At 34.4% G+C, this 19,022-nt stretch overlaps 2 protein-coding genes across 2 annotated transcripts; both read left to right on the top strand.

Annotated features, from left to right (window-relative positions):
• The first annotated feature begins 555 nt into the window (after positions 1–555).
• On the top strand, positions 556–1,999 carry LOC100267822 (probable calcium-binding protein CML23). The gene has a single exon (XM_002279643.4). It carries the CDS (start codon positions 1,079–1,081, stop codon positions 1,691–1,693), a length of 615 nt encoding a protein of 204 aa, XP_002279679.1. The 5' UTR covers positions 556–1,078; the 3' UTR covers positions 1,694–1,999.
• A 12,933-nt stretch (positions 2,000–14,932) lies between these two features.
• On the top strand, positions 14,933–16,656 carry LOC100245513 (putative DNA-binding protein ESCAROLA-like). Its single transcript, XM_002279600.3, has one exon. It carries the CDS (start codon positions 15,620–15,622, stop codon positions 16,520–16,522), a length of 903 nt encoding a protein of 300 aa, XP_002279636.1. The 5' UTR covers positions 14,933–15,619; the 3' UTR covers positions 16,523–16,656.
• Positions 16,657–19,022: the final 2,366 nt, after the last annotated feature.

Genomic DNA, 19,022 nt, shown 5'->3' with positions numbered 1-19,022 from the left:
AAAAAGAGATCTCTCCACAACAAATACTAGTATTATTTCTAGGTCCAGCAATGTTAGGCATGTTTATCTTCTCAACTTGTATCATTCTTCCCATTCAGGTTTTACGTATCATGGGAATCCGGAGGGTAGTGGGATTTGGATATATGTTCCTGGGATTGTGGACGAGTTGGTAGAATTTGAATTTTAGTGCTTTAATATTATTATTTGGAATCTTCAAAGAAGCGGGCACGGTGTTTGAAACGAGAAAAAAGAAAAATCTTAGGTTGATGGGATTCAGGAGAATTTCTTTTTCCTTGTAAAAATTAGTTAATCGCCAGACCGTTATTGAGGAATTAAGGATTGACACATTGGGGGGGGGGTAGCTTATTTGAAATTGAAAGATACAATGACGTCTTTTTGGATAAGTGAGTGGACTGGACTGGACCATTCATTGGGAGAATAATCAAACACATCATGATGTTAATAGGATAGAACAAAAGAAAGGTTTAGGTTGACTAATGACACTAGAACCGGTAACCGTGATTACCAACAAAACAAGCCAAAGGCGGCCTTAGTTGCGGAGTCTACATTGGTTGGAAAGCAAAATAAAGGGTACGTGAAAACAAAGTGCCGGCACTTGTAATTTACAATTCGGCTGGCCTCCGCCCCGCAAGGCTCCATCAGCACCAAGTTAAAGTCTTGACTACACGCCAAATCCCGCTTGTGCGTGGAGGGAGGAGAGAGAGAGAGAGGGAGAGACTCGGATTATTTCATTTGACTTCTAAGCTTCAAATGAAGATTATCGCAAAAGGTTTCTACCTTTTGTGCCTGTGAAAAAACCCGGCTGAGATTGATTGAATATGGTTGAAGGGGGAATGTCGTGTATTTGTGTGTAGGGCACCAATGGTCCTTGCAATTATTGCAAGGTGACAAAAGGCTTCCAAAGAGCCGTAACAAATGTAAACCCCACAATTTCTCTTCTCATTCAAGTGTCCAATTATTTGTTCTATTCTTCCAATCTTGTTAATAATCGTTTCTTACCCCCAACCATTTTTTCAGTCTGCCCACTGTTTCACCATCATTTCCTCTCTTTCACACCATGTTGACTTGCTTCAAATGGCCTGTTGCTGCTGCTAGAACCGTTCTTCAGCAAGTCAGGGTCTTGGACAAGTTCCATCGATGCAAGCGAAGACAGCATAAGAGATTGTTTTCGGGTTTTGATTTGTTAACCTCGTCTTTCACTGCTATGGAAGTATCCAACCAGCTGAAACAAGTATTCAGGCTCCTTGACACAAATGGGGATGGCAAAATATCCTCCTTCGAGCTCAGTGAAGTACTCCTGTGGCTAGGACAGGAGAAGTCCACAGCCGTCGAGGAAGCTGAAGGCATGGTCAGAGAAGTGGACTGCAACGGGGATGGGTTCATCGACTTGGACGAGTTCATGCGCGTCATGAATACTGACTTCACAGTTGGTAGCAGCAGCACCTGTGATGATGGTCTGATGGATGCTTTTCTGATTTTCGATTCTGACAAGAATGGAGTGATATCCGCGGAAGAGTTGCAGCGTGTTCTAATCAGCCTTGGATGCGTTAAGTGCAGCCTCCAAGAGTGTAAACGTATGATTAAGGGAGTCGACAAAGATGGCGATGGGTTTGTTGATTTTGAAGAATTTAGATCAATGATGACAGGATGTGCTAGTACTAAAGCTATATGAGGCTGACCCTGGATTTCGATTATTCAACAAGCTTTGTAGGGAAGAAGAAGAAGAAGAAGCATTTAAGTACCAGAAGTTCTTCTTTGCTTCTTGGAGATAAGTTTTCATCAAGCTAGGCAAGGAAGCTATGTGGGATTCATGCAGGAAGAAACTAGAAAGACTGATTCTAGACATTTTTTCCCCTTTCAATTAGGTTTAGTTGAATTGTTTTTTCAATAAACTCAGTGCCTGCAATGCTTCTGATTTTGAAATATGTCACTAAATCCCTTGAGAAGCAATTAAGAAAAATTTGTAATGTTTTAAGAAGGATACTACTCTGTCCTCACAAGGCTAGCCTTCTCTTGTCTTCTTGCTTTAAACGAATTTTATTATAAGTAAATGTCTTCGTATCTTTAGCTAAAAAACAGACACATGTTTAGCATGGAGCCCAGGATTGACAGAGATGTGTTATCAATGGTTTGTCCTGTTGTTTATATGGATGAGTGGCTGTGAAAGGACTAAACGATAAGATGTTCCTTATACAGCCAAAGGGATACTATGAACAAGCTATTGGAGATGCAAACAAGCATGACTTCATCATTTTCACCTCTCTATCATCTTCTCATTCATTTCTTTTATTTCAGTGACTTAATTGTCAACTGAAAAGTCTCCTCCCACACTCAACATCCAGATCCATCCTCTCTGATGAGACCTAAACCTTCCATTCCAACCCTGAATTGTAATTAAAAGCTTTGGATATGATTCAAGTTACCATTTTGCCCATCTTCTTGTACCTCAAGCCCCATCTAATAAAGCTTTAGGCTTTGTTTGAACAAAGAAAAATATGTTTTACAATTAGAAAATTATAGGAAAGCCAAACACTCCCTAAAGTTCTAAGAAAGCTAAACACTCTCTTAAGGCACAAGTGCCCTAACCCCATCAGAAGGGAATAGGAAAAGACCGATCAGAGAGGAGTTCAATAGGGACTGCCTTTACAGCTGCTACATAAGAGGTTTATTCTTGAAATTAATCATTTCAAAACAAAAAGGCAAATTTCCTTGCTCAGATTTGATGTGACTTTTGTAAAATGTCGTTCCAACCAACTCTTCATAGTTTTATTCTAAAAATAAGCTAATTCAAGCATGAAGACCTAACACCTAACAAGCATAATTTACAATATAATATTAGTGCCAAAATGTCAAACTCTATGTGAATAGATAATTTTTTCTATTCAATGACCTGATTATGAAATCATTGATATATATATATATATATATATATATATATATATATATATATATATATATATTAATTTAACACTACCATAGGAATATAGAGAAACTCTATAGAAGCAACACATTTGAGACAAAAACTATGTCCTATAAAACTATAGAGCTCTATTAAAGTTTGAAATTTGCGTACAAGGGTTGTGGAAAAATTCATGTAAATGAAATTATAATAATCACAAACCTTTTTCCTCATTTCCCATTTCAAAATCCTTAAAATTCAAATCATTTAACTAGAAAACATAAGAGATTTATGAAAAACCCCCAAAATATTTAAAGCTCTTTTAAAAACTTGTCTTTTACTTCTCATCTTTTACATGGATAAGAGGAGGAAATGACTTTTGAGTGGAAAAACCTCATCTTTCACCTCTTATTTTTTGCAATGATTTAGAAACCGGATCGGACCGGTCGGTTGAACTAGTCAAATCATCGATCAGACCCTGGTCCGGTTGGATTCAACTAAGAATCTAGGTTTTTGGGTCAAAACAGTATTTAATTTACCAATGGTAAACACCCATTCACAGCCCAACCCACCATAGCCAGGGCCACACACCCATGCACGACCCAATCCACCATAACTAGCAGTCAATCAGGATGCAAGCACTTGAATGAGGTTTTTAAAGGTATTTTTATGCTCTTGCTTTTCTGATGTGGGACATGACAAGTCTAACAGAAAACAATCAACATTTATCTAATATTTTTTTAAACACTTCCATTTTCCATATGTAATATTATATATGTTTTATTTAATAAACTTTAAAATATTAATATATTTATATAAAAGATGAAAAAAATAAATATTATTGATTTTTAATTATATATATATAAATTATTTTTAATTTTAATAAAATATAAATTATATCTTTATGACGTCATCAATTCAACCGTGGTTCAACCATTGGTCTGACCATTAAACTGTGAATCAGTAACTTTTCTGGTTCGTTGACTGATCCAGTTCTAAAAACATTGCTTTTTTGCTTACACCTTAATCTTACATCTTCAAACCTTAGTTCCATATATTTGTACCTAAATCTCATTCTCATGCACCTTAGTCACAATAGTTTGTATTTAAGTCTCATTCCTTCATACCTTGGTCTCATTAACTTCTATGAAGTAATGCTTATTGAACGTACAATGTTTATAATCATGCAATGCATCTCATGGAGAGAGGACCTCCTAAGCATAATAATATCATCATGCAAACATAAATGAAGGTCGTGGGCATCTAGATGGTTATTTATAGCATCATAGGGGCAACATACAATCTATTTGCGATAGATTGATCAATGTACAAAACAATTGCATTGAATCTATATATAAGACATGTTCAATATCTATAATTGTGAAATACACCTACAAGCCTCTCAACCATGATCTAACCACCTCCCAAAAATATGCAATAGAGGGGGAGAGAGGACAATCATTGGGAATGCCATTAAGACATGTACAATCCCCTTGCATATGTATACAATATAGTTGCACTGAATGTACAAGACAATATATTCACATTTTGCAAGCATCATTTGGAGGGAATCTCCCAAAAGCATGGTCTGGCCACCTCCCAGACATATTCAGTACAAGAGAACAAGTACAATATTGTCATTTACGACACGATCAAGTTATGTACAAGCCAATTACTCTAAAGCTAGCCCATGTGCTATAACATGGAAAATTTTACCTTTGAAGGCAATTTTCAGTGGGTCATCGAGGCAGACAAAAGTTGATAAGGCCCTTCAAACCACTCATTCTCATTTTGTATTCCAAAAGCCCAATTCCCCCCAAATCATTTAGGCCCAAGACTTCCATATCCGTTCGTGGAATTTGGGCCATTGAGCATGGCCGGGCTCAGTTCACCCACCAAAAAACCCAAACCAAAGCCTGGAGAGGTGGGCTTACAGATACAACCCACCTTAAGCAGAGAAATTTCTGTTTGTTGTAGAGGAGAAAAAATTGTAGTTTGCACACCAGGGAAAGGGTCTTAACTGCATGGGCCTCTCATGGAAAATAGCTCATCTATTGGGCCATTAGCCCACCAAGAATCCCAGGCACAACCAGTATACTAAGGTCAATTATTTAGTAATTTGAAACTAGGGTTTGTAGCCTTGTTGGCATCAAAGAACCAGCTCATTTTCATATGCTGCAACTGCTGATCATGAGTATGATTAAGAAAAAGCTTTCAAAATTAAAGCTGCTCAACTTTTTCGAAGCATTGTCGATATAATTATTCGAATAAAGAAACTAATTAACACATGATATATAAAAACAAAATGCCAGTTCACTAGCTTCAGTTTACTAAACAACACTCTTCTTCATGGTTGTTACATATCATACAAGCTTCAATCCAGTCACACAATTTTATTTATGCAAGTTGGCTAATGATATCATATAAAGAAGGAAAGCTTTAGCAATCTTGCTCGGTAATCTTAACCGATCACCTTCTTAATATTATGTCTACAACAAAACATAATCCATTGGCATAGTTTTTTATTTCCCAAGTTGCTTGATCCATTGTTTAATGAGTTAACCTACAGTGAATGCACAAACCTAAGATTACTACACTTTCTGTAGAACATATTTTAGCAATAAAATTGTTGATTGCAATCATTTTGTTCTCTTTGCTGTTATTAAAGAAATGGTTTTCCTTAGTCATATCATATATCATGCCTGTCAATGGCAATTTTAGAGAAGGAAAAGAAAACAATTCTTTGAGTTCAAAGCTTTTGAGATGTTAAAGAAACCATATATTATTCCTCAAAGTTATCATTATATTTAGCACTTAGTCATAGGATGCAATTTATTTATCGATCGAGGCATCACACTGATGTCTGTTAGCAATCTTTCTTAGATTAATTAAACTTGTTAAAAATTACTTTTTGTTGGACAAATTAATTAGTTGTTACCATCGAAATCTTAAAATGGAAGCTTCCTACAAATAATCAACACTTCCAAATTGGTAGGAACATAATTTTTTATATGAATGCCATAGTACTAACAATTATTAGCTTATCTGTTGCATTAAAAACCTAATTAAAAAAAAAACCCCATATGTTGATATGGATAATGTTTATGTCTCCATTTTGTTGGTTAAAGAGGATCCCAAGGAAGTTAAAAATATCATGCCCTGGATCATGTCATGAATATATTTTCTGGTACTATCTCATTGCAGGAAAATAAGAACCCTAGAGTTCCTAGAACTAGGGTTTGGATATCTTGTTCAATCAATCTGCTTTAAATGAAACTGTTTCAAAGTGGGTTGTGGTTTGTTTCTTCCCACATGATGTTTGCTTTAAGAAAAGTCCTCTTAGAAAGATGGGAAGATTGATCAAGGGCATAAACCAATGAAAGCATGCAATTAGGGTTAAAGGTGGACAGTACAATTTAGGGTTAGACACAATGAAACCCTAGCAATGTGAAAAGAACTCGTTGACATAATGGTAGCTGGCCAATTGAGCTATTGTTTCATTTGAAAGAGGAGAACAAGCAGGTGAAGGGATGACTATAATGATTCCAAATAGATCGCTATCGATCACGTGGCGGCCTCAACTTGGTCGGCTGTTTAGTCCGTAAAATATTCGCAATGCTCGATGCAAATTTGATTAATTAATCCAAATTGAAAGCTTCCAATTGGTCTTCTTCAGAGGATAAGAAATGGTGTGCAACAGTCTCAAGCCACTTTGAGAAAAAATGGCTTCTGAGAAAGTGAGAACATGCAACATTATGCTAGATTCGAAGCTATTGGTGCTCTTCACATGGAAGTAATAGTGTTTTCTTGAGTGGTCCACACCCTCCCTGTGGATTAGCTTTACTCAAATAATTGTTTATTTCAACAAGGTAATGGACTTGATTTGTTTACTAAAAAGGAGTTGATTAAGATAAGGATATCAAAATATTATTAATGTTGCCCTAGGACCACAGCTGCATAGGATTTTTCTAAGCTTGCATCCCTTTCTTCTTCTCTCTATAGGGAAGACTATGTCCTCCTTGAAGACCCAACCTCTAATGTACTCACCAGACCAAACACATCAACATTTTTTAAGGGACGATGGTTATTTTGACCGACAGTGAGCCTTAATGTTGCTTGCAATTGGGTGCACAGGACTTGTGAGCCTGCAGATCAGTCTTGGTAATGGAACCAACTTGTGAATAACTCAAGGCATTGAAACAGCATTGATGAAGCCTAGCAAGACAATGGTGAAATTGGAAAGGCAAATTCAATGAACTAGAAAAGACTTTTGTCATTAAGATAACATACTGTAAGATAGAGAAATAAATTAGGATACAAAATAGAAACTAAATTCTTCTTTCTCAAAGTCCCTTTCATCTAGGGCTTCCTGCAAATTAAAAAATTGCTTGCCAATTAGAAGAAGTAGTCCCTCCATGAAGTGGTAGTTTCTAGGAAAAACCCTACCTAACTCATTGAAGAAGGGGTCCAAATTTGGAGTTGTTCATGCATTTGCATGGAATTAATGAGGAAGGATCTCCCTACTAATGGATGCCAGTAGGTCCATATCGATCAAAGTTCAGCATGTGGATGTCATTAACCAATTGTGTTCAGACCATTCACTGGGCACCATGCAAAATAACCATTTAGAACCAGAACAAAAATATATGATACAACCAATCAAATTATTGGGTCACTTTCCTTTGTTTTTTTTTTACCCACTTTAGGGCAAGGAAAAAGGATAAATAAACAATAAATAAATAAATAAATGGCAAGGTAGAAATGAGCCAAAAATGAAGAAATTGAATAGTGAGACTAAAAATGGAAAAAACAAAGAAGGAGATCTTAGAAGAGGCAATGGTGATGAAGAAGAAGAAGAAGAAGACTTGGATTTGGGGTACCTAGGAGGAGAGGGTAAAGGCAGGGGGAGCGTTGACCACCCTGGAAAACGATGGTTTTGTTGCATTACAACAATGCACTTGCATATTTTATGTATCTTGTTTGGTTGGTTGTTGAAAGCGACATGGTTTCTTTCTTTTTTATTTGGGGGGTGAGCAAGACAGCCGGCTATATCCGATGAGACTTTGAGAGGGATGAAAGGAACGTGAAGTCCAGAAGAAGGCGGAGCGGTCTTCTCGGCGACAGCCCCAACTATTTGAATTTTAATTTTAGATTCTCCTTCTTCTCCATCCCCCTACATATACACCAACCCCCATTCTATCGTTTACTTTGATAGATGGTGAACATGCTTGATTCCTTATGGGGGATAATATAAACTTAAAGCAGATGCTAGCATCACGGCCGTGGCCATGGCCATGGCCATGCATTTGGTATACTAGTAAGAAAATACGATTTGCAGGTCCATTAATACCATCTTGTATTAAGAATGGTGCAGTTCTTGGATTCCGTTCAACAGTACTAATATCTCTGAAAAATGCTTTTTTAGAATTATTGTAACTAGCTACTTAATTGATGTGTTAATTTGAATCATTGGGATAGACTTCTTTTAATTAAGCATTTTTGTCTAATATTCTTTTTTTTTTATATATATAAAAAAGAATGGTTTTTAAAATATCAAATCTTTATGGAAAGTGGGCATTTAATAATTTTTTAAAATTTTCCCATTTACTTTTAAAACTACCATGTTTGGTTCCCAAAAAGGATCATGAAAAAAAAATTAAAAAAAATGATTTTCTTATATTTAGTTTTACTATAAAAAATTAAAAATGATATATAATTAAAATTATTAAGAAATTTGTATATTTTTAAATTATTTAATTTATATATAAAAGAGTTAAATTTTTAAAAAAAGTTTGAAGTGATATATAAAAATGGTTTATTAACTTTAAATCTATTTTTTATTTTTTTTTATTCTAATTTTTCTCTCTATTTTTTTTTTTTCTCACATTTTCCTTCAAAGCTTCGGGAACCACACATAATCTAAGGAATCATTTAAAACAATTATTAAAAAATCGAGTTTATATATATTTTATTCATATCTAATGAAAACGTTACTAATCAAAGCATTATCGATCCAAAAGCTACAATTAAAAGCACTTTCATTGAAATCACTTTTAAACATATTTCTCAATACTATTTATATATATAATCAAAATACTCTTAGTAAAAGTGTTTTTGTGAAAATTGCCAATCAATTATTTTTCCTAGAAAACACTCCCATTTTCCTACTTAAAAGCATTTGTTAAATTTCACTAGATTTATTTTGTTTTCTAAAAAGAAAAAGCACTTTTTATGTTAAAAGTGCTCTCTAAAAGCATTAGCCGTGGGACTCTTAATATTCCATCATTTAGGCAAATTAATGTACTAATTAAACCCTACTTTATAGCCTATAATTACTTGAATTAATTAAAGACCCTTCCCATTGCCTAGCTTTAGGTAGTGGCCATCACTCATCAGTAGGCAACTTATAAATTAGTTGTAAAGTTGAAGTTCTCTCTCTTATCAGCTGATTGAAAGGAGTCTGATGAAAACCTAACGCGCACACACACAAACCACTTATAAAAAAAAAAGAAAAAAAGAAAAAAAAAATGAAAACATTTTTAATCTTAAAAATAGCCACACGTGCATGTAAGCAAGTATATGGGCACTTAGCAGATGCTCCACACAGTCCACAGTTACCTAAAATTGTTTTTGGAAGTAGTGTTTCTGCAGTCTCATCATCTTCCCTCTCTCTTCTCTTCGGTGCTGCCATCATGCTGAATTTGGTTTCCCACTTGCACCCCCTCCCTTTTTCTTTTTTCTTTATATATATTTTATAATATTATGCTACTGTTCTGTTCTTTTGGCAAGATTTGAAGTTGGATTCTATGAATTTTTAGATTTAATCAAATAATTTTGGGCAATGTATGTGTTAACCAAATCATACACGACCAGAAAATAAAGGAAAAGATAAAGATTTTTAACGTAGTTCAGTGATAAATATAATCCTTACTTACCTTCATGTAGTACCTTAATATTTAACAATCCACTAATTAAAACGAAAAAGAAAAGTTATAATGGTGAAATTTTAAAAAAATATCTCTCAATTGTGACTATACTTTCTAAAAAATAAAACACTAAATATAAAACGTTTAAATATATAATATAAGCAAACTCGTTAATTAACCAAAAAAAATAAAATTCTCTAAGTGACACTACCCCTTTCAATCCTGTAAGTTGATCAAATAGTTCAATCCTCTCGAACTTACCAGGGAACTTGACTTATATTGGTATGTTGAATAAAACGCAACAAAATTGATTCAGACTTCACAATCTAAGAGTATGTCTAATTTAAAATTTTTAATTAGATTAGTAATTTAATATGATATTATTAAATAGAGTCTTGATGAACATTAAAGTCTTTTAAAACACTCTAACATACATTAATTATTCAAATTAATACATTAACAAGGAATTTTATTTGTAATTATTATCCTCTTTGTGTCCTTTTTAATTTTATATTGAGAAAAATATTATATAAATAATTAAATATTTTAAATTCAGTGCTTAATACTGTCAATTAGCAGCCTTATGAATATAAACATAGGTGAATTTATGGAAAATAATGAGTAAATGAAGGGTGACAATGGCAGAAGTGTAAATAGTGGAGATATGATGGAGTGATTGAGTGGCGAGTGTGGGGTTGGTGAAAGTTGAATGAACACCACGGCGCATAGAAGCGTGGAGAGAAGAGGGTGATGCTAAACTGAGCCACGCTGTCACTGTCACTGTCAGCGCCACCCACGCTTCTCTTTCACGCTCCCAAATTACACTCTGGACGATGCAGTCAAACCATGTCGGTGTTTTCTATTATCTAATTTATCTTTCCCCATTTTACCCCTCTGCTTCAATTTCTATCCTTAATTTCCTTTTTTTTTTTTTAACAAGAAATATTAACATAAAACCAATGAAATAATAATCTTGAGAGACTCCTAAAAGAAGAAATGAGATGTTAAAAGTTAATACTAAGTATAATATTATGAAGTTTTATTTCCTTTTCTTTTTATATAGATTTGATCAATTATTAATTTATATTTTTTTAAGTCTTTGATGATTTAAAAAAATTATTATTTTATACCCAGATTTAACCCGAGTTAAAATAAGAAGATTTTATTATTTAATCAAGATTATTATTTTATTGGGGATTTATCATAAAGGTTTTATTGTCTTTATCTTTGTAATTTAAGAATTTTCCATCTTATTATTTAGCAGTTATATCAATCAATAAAAAGAATTTGATATTGAAAATCGATAGAATTTGGAATATATATATTAAGAAGTTATACTTAAATCATATAATTTCCATGTGTAAGACTATTATAATTAGAAAAAAAAAATATTTGAAAATTTTAAAATGAAAAAATTCTTGCATTGAATCTTTTTATTTTAATTAATTTTTTGGATGTCAAAGGTTAAATATTAAATTTAATAAAAACATTCACATATTAATATGTGTTTGGATAGATTTAAGAAAGATTTTGATATTTAAAAATTATTTATAAGTTTATTTCATCATTCTTGTTTAATTTCACTTGCGTGTTTTATAAAGAAATTTAATGACTTAGAGCATGTTTAATAAATCAATTTAATGAGTTAATGTGACTTAATAATTTAATTTAAGTCAATTAATAAATTAAGCATGTTAGATAAAATAACTTAATATTATAACTTAAAGTTATTTTTAACTTTAAATATTAAGTCAAAATAATTAATTAATTCTTAATCTCAAATATCTTTTGCATTATTTATCCATACTAACGAGAATATATTTTAAAATTATGACTCATTTTTTATAATAAATATTTTATAATGATCACATGTATATACAATACTTTAAATATAGGTATTTCACAAATAAATTTATTATTTAAAATTAATAAAAATAAATATGAGTGAGAATAAATTTAAGTTAAGTTTATTAAATAACCTTAATATATATATATATATATATATATATATATATATATATATATATATATAAAAAGCAATAAGCTTTTAAGTCAATAATTTAAGAATAATTTAACTTAAAGTTAAGTTAAATCATTAAATAATAAATATTAAGTTTTATCACATACATTTTAATATTAGTTAAATAACTTAATTTAAGTTTTTAAACATATTAAATATGTTAGATAAAATGAGTTAATATTGTAATTTAAAATTTAAAAAGATGTTGATAAATTAATTTAATAACTTAATAATTAAGTCTTTGAATATTAAGTTTGATTAAACACTTAAAATATAAAAAAATATAATTATAAATACGAACCAAAGTCATGATGATTTAGTATTATTTTTAGTTTCTTTTTAAAAGAAACTGCAAGCCTATAATGATATTTGAATTAAAATCACTTTAAAATAAAATCTCAAAATTCTTTAAAAAAAAAAAAAAAACATGCACAATCTAACTAGAAAAAGTAAGCATTTTTAAATATATATATATATATATATATATATAAATGATATAACATGTGAAAATTAATGAAAGAGGGAATTGAAAGGGAAATGAAAAGGGCGAATGAAATGACAAGAGAATATGCATGGGAGGGGAGTCACTTCAATTATGAGCTACGCCCCCCCAACCCCCACCCCCGGCCCTTACAAACCGGAGGGGGGGAATCCGTACTTGAATGTAAAGCGAGACAGAGAGAGAGAGAGAGAGAGAGAGTGGGGGAGAGGGACGTATCATCACCCATGAGGGGAATATTCTGTCCTTCCTTTTGCATGGATGTGCGTGCTTCTCCTGCATGCACGTGCCCTCACTGCCCCCCTTCCCTCATCCTCATCTTCCTATTTGAGACCTTGTTCTTCATTTTTCTTATTATTTTTTTTAATGAGAAATTGTATGAATATTGAGGGTTAAATATGCTTCCTCAACTTGATTATCATTATTTTTCATAATTTATTTATTTTATATTCAAAACCCAATAATTAATCCTCAAAGTTTGTTTGTCACATACCATATATTTTTTTAGATGACAATTATTTTTCATAGTAGTAAAACTTGTGTCTTAACTTGACTCAAGATTATATTTCATTTTAAAAATTTTGAAAAAAAAAGAAAAAGAAAGTAAGGACTTAGTTTTCAAGAACATGTTCTCCAAAATTAAAAAGAAAAAAAAAGTGCTTGGCAGTTAGAGATCTATTTTCTATTTTCTATCTTTAAAAACAAAAATTAAGGTTTTTTTTAAATAATATTTTTTAATTATTTTTACTTATTTTTTTAAAAAATAATTATACAAATAAAATAATTAAAAGTAAAATACTAAATATAAAAATTAATTTTAAAACATATTTAAAAATAGATAAAAAATTTTCAAGTTTTTAAATAAACTTTTATTTAAAAAACCTCAAAATAGCAGTTTTCAAAACAAATATGACTCCTATTTTTTCATATTATTCAAAAATAAATGATCCAAAACCAAACATGGTTAAAAATATAATAATCAATCAAAGTATTAAATTTAGAATAACATTAGTCAATTGTAACAGCAAAATATTAAATTTTGAATGTAAAATATGATGATGCATGTAGATAGGGCAAAGAGTGCACTTAATCAAATTTAAGATTCCAATCTTTAAAAGTAAATTTAAGAGGTTAATAAATGAAGTGATTTTATAATATGGTAAAAATATTGATGTCATCTTCCTTTAACCAGATCAAACTCTAATCATCTTTTGCCAAAATCAATGTTGTATAAATGCATGATGTTGATATATCACCAATTTAATAAATAATGTAACATTAATTAGAAATTATAATAAAAATATTGATCAAAATGTACTAAATTAATTCTTCTTATAATAGTGTTACTAAATGGTCTTGTCTTTTCAATACCCAACACCATACAAATTCTCAATCGCAAACCTCTAACCCTCTTCTCTTTTTTATATAAAGATAAAGATGATGTGCTTTTAGGGCATAAATTCCATTCACATACCCGAATCCGAATCCGAATCCGAATCGGAATCCGAATTTCCTTACTTCGCCTATTTAAAATAAGGCGAAAGCACATCGGCGCGTGGATGGGAAGAGCGTGGGGGAGGGGTGACAGAGTCATAGGTGATAAGATAAGAGTCGGAAGGAGCAGGGAAGAGACACGTCTCATGAAGGAGCAGCTGGTAGGCCCCACAACCATTAACATGTAGAGAGAGAGCAAATAATTTCTAGAGAGAGGGAGAGAAAGAGGCATGTGGATCATGGGGAATTGGAGCGGACCCGAACTATGTGGGTCAGGACGCGTCTTAAGGGCGACTCGATTCTTGGGACACGCACATTGTTTCTGTTGCCCTTGTTGTTGGCTTTATTTACGGGACTGCCACTTCTCAGTCTCTCTGGCTTTGATGATGAGGAGGACCGTAACAGTAGTAACTGACCCCTCTCTGGGCTGTAACGTTTATTTCTTTAAGTAGCAAAGAACAAATCCATGGACGTCAAAGCTCTTCAGTTTCTGTTATTTTCTCCTGTCATTTTCCTCCTCACTAACTCAGCTCTCGCAGCCTTTCACCTCATTTTTGGATGTTAAAAATGTGAAGGAAGCTGGATCCCGACATGGGTTTTTCTAGGTCATCAACAGTATGCGGTTGTTTCTGATAATGCTGTGTTACTTTAATTTGAACTCTGAATCATTTCCCTATTGAAGAATCGCTGAAAAGATCAATGGGTTTTGGTTTTATGGAAAGGAAGAAGTAGAAGTAGAAGTAGAAGTCCTTCTTCGTATGCATACACTTCCAATGGGTTATATGGTATGTGTTATTTGTTGTTTTAATGCGTGGGGGTGATGGTTGATAGTATGAAACAGTAGTAGTGAAACAAGACAAACCCATTAAAGGAATTGTTATGAAGATGAATGGGTATTGAAGTTTTGACCTTTGTCCATGTTTTTTGTTGAGCATTTATGGAGAAGAAGAGTGCCTGTTAATGTTTCTGTTTCGAGTGGATCATAGGGATAAACCAGAGAGGGGAATTCATGTAGAAAGGGTGTGGCGAAGAAGGGTAGGAGGAGAAGGAGAAAGAAGAGAGGTTTGAGAAAGGAAATGAAGGAGACAAGATGAACTTATATTGCAGGGGAAAAAAAAAAGGTGAGAGAGAGAGAAAATGAGATGTGTAGTTGGGGACCCATTGGGCAATGGAGAGAGAAAAGAGTAGGGCCCATCCACCGCCCATGCGCACGCTGGCTTACCAAAAACCAAACCCCATCATCGATCCAATGCCTTGACCTAACCCTAACCCAACACTATATCCAAAACACATAACACCACCCAACCCCAGGACATCACTCACACCCTCTCCTTCTCTCTCTCTTTCTCTCTGTCTGTCTGTCTCTCTCTCTCTCTCTATCCCCCCCTTGTTCTTCATTTTCTCCCAAACCCTCACCAACAGCAAACAAAAGAGAGAAGCTCAACAGTTGAGGGGAAAAGAAAAACAACTCTCACATGAGGTTAGAGAGTAGAAAGATGGCTGATTCAGCTGTTTCAGCTGAAAATTTGGTGGGTGATGCTCAAAAGCCCTTTCTCCTCTCTTTTCTGGTGAAGGTTAGCGGCATTTGATTCATCAAAACACCCAAAAAGCCACCTCAGAAAGCCACAAAAGAAGCAAAGCAAAGACTGATCATACCCCAAGAAGCTCTCCCTCTTTGTCTCTCAATTTACTTCACCTGGGTATTTTTATGCCTCGAGGTAAATAGGGTTTCGGACAAAAAACAAAACAAAAGGAAAGAAATGGATCCAGTTACAGCCCATGGTCGTCCTCTTCCTCCTCCTTTCCACACCAGAGATCTTCAGCTGCACCACCACCACCAATATCAACACCACCCACAAGCCAATTCTGAAGATGAACAAAGTGGCAGCAGCAGCTTAAACCGAGCACAGAAGCGTGATCGCGATGAAAGTAACGCCACCAACAACACTAGTCCGATTGACGGCAAAGAATTCGGCACATCCAGTGGCGATGGAGAGATCACGAGAAGACCTAGAGGCAGACCAGCTGGCTCCAAGAACAAGCCCAAACCTCCCATCATTATAACACGAGACAGTGCCAACGCCCTCCGATCCCATGTCATGGAAATTGCCACCGGATGCGATATCATGGACAGTCTAAACACCTTTGCTCGGCGGCGACAGAGGGGGATTTGCATTTTAAGCGGCAGCGGAACTGTGACCAATGTCACTCTAAGGCAACCCGCTTCCCCCGGTGCAGTTGTGACCTTACACGGAAGATTTGAGATCTTATCGCTCTCCGGCTCTTTTCTACCCCCTCCAGCACCGCCCGCTGCGTCGGGGCTAACCATATACCTGGCCGGCGGACAGGGGCAGGTGGTGGGTGGTAGCGTGGTTGGGCCGCTACTAGCCTCGGGTCCAGTGGTAATCATGGCTGCTTCATTTGGTAATGCCGCATACGAGAGGCTTCCTCTGGAGGATGAAGAGCCGCAGGTTCCGATTCCCGGAAGCGGCCCTCTTGGATCTCCGGGAATGGTGGGACAACAGCCGCAACAGCAGCAGCAGCAGCAACAGCTTTTGCCAGATCCTAACGCATCTCTTTTTCAAGGGTTACCTCCAAATCTTCTCAATTCATGCCAATTACCTGCTGAGGCCTATTGGGGAACTGCTCGCCCACCCTATTAGCAACCAGAAAAAACAGAAACTATGTTTTATTTTTCTTTTCTTTTCTTTTCTTCGCTCCTTTGTTTTCACTCTCCTGTCACCTTTTTCATTCTTCTTCTTTTATTAGTTATGTTTAAGATGATAATCCAGCGCGATATTCGTCTGCCTTTAATTGAAGAAGGATGTACAAATTCTTGAATTTTTGGTGGGTTTGATTTGATTTTATTTTATTTCATCAGAGTTGATCCTGCAATTCACCATTCATTGATCAGTGGTCATAACTAGATGAAGAAGATAGATGGCCACCCTCCTCTCCCTACTCATTTTTCTTCTCTGTTGCAATTCTGGTAACTTGTCTGAAAATTATTCAGTCATTCTTTGCAGAAAAGAAAAAAGGCCAACCATTTTTTAGGGGTCTCTCTCTTTCTTAATCGTGTGTGAAAAAAGTTTCAAATTCTGGTACATGATCCAAACTCTTGAAGAAAAAAACTTAGAAAAAGAACTTAAATTATACATTTCCATTGGATGGATTTGAACTTTTTAGCAGTTTCCTTAGTATTCACTCATTGAAACTACAAACATAACTCAAAAAACCAATCTTTTTTTTTTCTTTCTTTCTTCCAACGGCCATCATAATAAGCAGACAGCCCTCTTCACTTCACACACTCTCAGACATTATTGTTGTTATTATTATCTGTCAAAAGGCTAATGAAATCAAAGCAGGTTCATTCAATTTAGTGACTGTTTTTTCAAGATGAGTGGGGGAGGAGAGAGAGGTGGCAAAACCTGTACTTCATGCAAATGGGTGATGGATTGGGAGGTATGGGCATAGGGTTTTCTTGCTACCTTGTTTTCTTTTTATTTTATTTTATTTTTTGAATGTTTTAGGGTTTTATTATTATGGGAGAGCAGACATGAGCATTGGGTACTGGCTTACACGTGCGCTGCTCTGAACAAGCTCCTTTTCGAGGCAAACAATACTTGCATATAAAGGCAACAACCAAGACAAACAGACAGAGCTCAAGCGTTAAATGTACTCTCTCTCTCTCTCTCTCTCTCGCTTTCTATCTCTTTCCGGGGTTAGAGAAGTAAAGGGTTGGAGATGACTGACAAAGTGAGGTAAGTTATATAGAAATCATTTTGTCTGGATTCAGGATTCATCTCCTCTAGCTACCTCAAAACCCTAGCAACCTCTGCTGCTCTGCACTCAACTCCACTCCAATACCTAATTTCTGAACTTCTTTTCCTCTGACTTGTGTTCTTACATGGTTTTTATACTCGTCCATATCATCTCTGGTTGGTTTTGGAGATCATTCTTGATGAATATTAGCAGGAAACTTCTCTACTTTTCTAGGGTTTGCTCAGACTTCTTTTGTTCTTTACCCCTCTCCTCCTTAAAAAGTGCTCAATTCTTGCCTAGGATAGCTAAATTAAGTTGGAAAGTTCTGAAATGGAAGTTACAGTCTATTCCTAATTAATTAAACACACCAACTTATATGGTTTCAGCTCTAAATTCGTTGTTTTTTTCCTATGCCCATCTTTTCATTCTTAAATTCATCTTTTTCCTAGAAAATCTTAGGACTTCTGTCATCCTATGATCCAATGTTATTGATTTGATTGCAGTCCAATAATTTCATACACATCTAGCCAGACATGTGGGCTTTTACTGTTTGTGATTGCAAACTTGAAATGGAAAAGGTTTTCATCCTAAAACAATATTATTAGTATCCATGACTTAGATATGGTAGTCCACCATGGTTGTAATTATTGAGCAGACAGTCTCCTGTGCTTGAGATAATTTTGTTTTGGCAGGTTTTGAATTTTTGCATGACTCCTTTCTAGTCCATCATCATGAACACCACTCAAAAAAAAATTTTTGAACTTCAATCCTAGTGATTATGGGTGTATAAAATATTAAGATTCCAATCTTTTGCTTCCTTTTCCTTGTGGAAAAGAGCTGCCAAACTCATCACTTTTAAAGCTCAGTGCCCCCTCCATCCCATTGCATTCTAGTTTTGAACCAGTATTTCAAAATCGAAAACCAGGTTCTTTCACTTTCTTTGTCATGAGTGATTCAAGCTAGTAATTGTACGAGTCCTTGATCAGAATTTTCATGCCCTCATTCTTCATGGAACTGGCCCTTTAATTCAGTTTATTGGCTTCATGCATTGGTTTTTAATCAATTTTCATGTTTCATACGATATACTCATGATCTTATCCCCCAAGAAAAGGCCCATAATTCACATCCAGACTTTGATGAGGGTGTGTTTAGCATATGGAAATAAGAATGGGTGTGTTTAGTATATGGAAATAGAATGCGAAAGAGGATGAATAATAGTTAGAGTAAAATTTAGTTTCGTTTTTAAATGAGTTTTTTATTCATATTTTTATTCTAAAGTACGATACAAAAATATTAATGAATAAGAATGAATTGATCTCTCTTATCTTAAAATAACACCGTATGATCATACAAAGGAAAAAATTTCTAGTACTATATATACGAGCAATGGTTTTTTGTAAT

The sequence above is a fragment of the Vitis vinifera genome, chromosome 15 (assembly GCF_030704535.1).
Source record: "Vitis vinifera cultivar Pinot Noir 40024 chromosome 15, ASM3070453v1".
Lineage (NCBI taxonomy): Eukaryota > Viridiplantae > Streptophyta > Magnoliopsida > Vitales > Vitaceae > Vitis > Vitis vinifera.
Note: the sequence above shows the minus strand (reverse complement) of the source record. Positions and strands in the feature narration are given on the sequence as shown.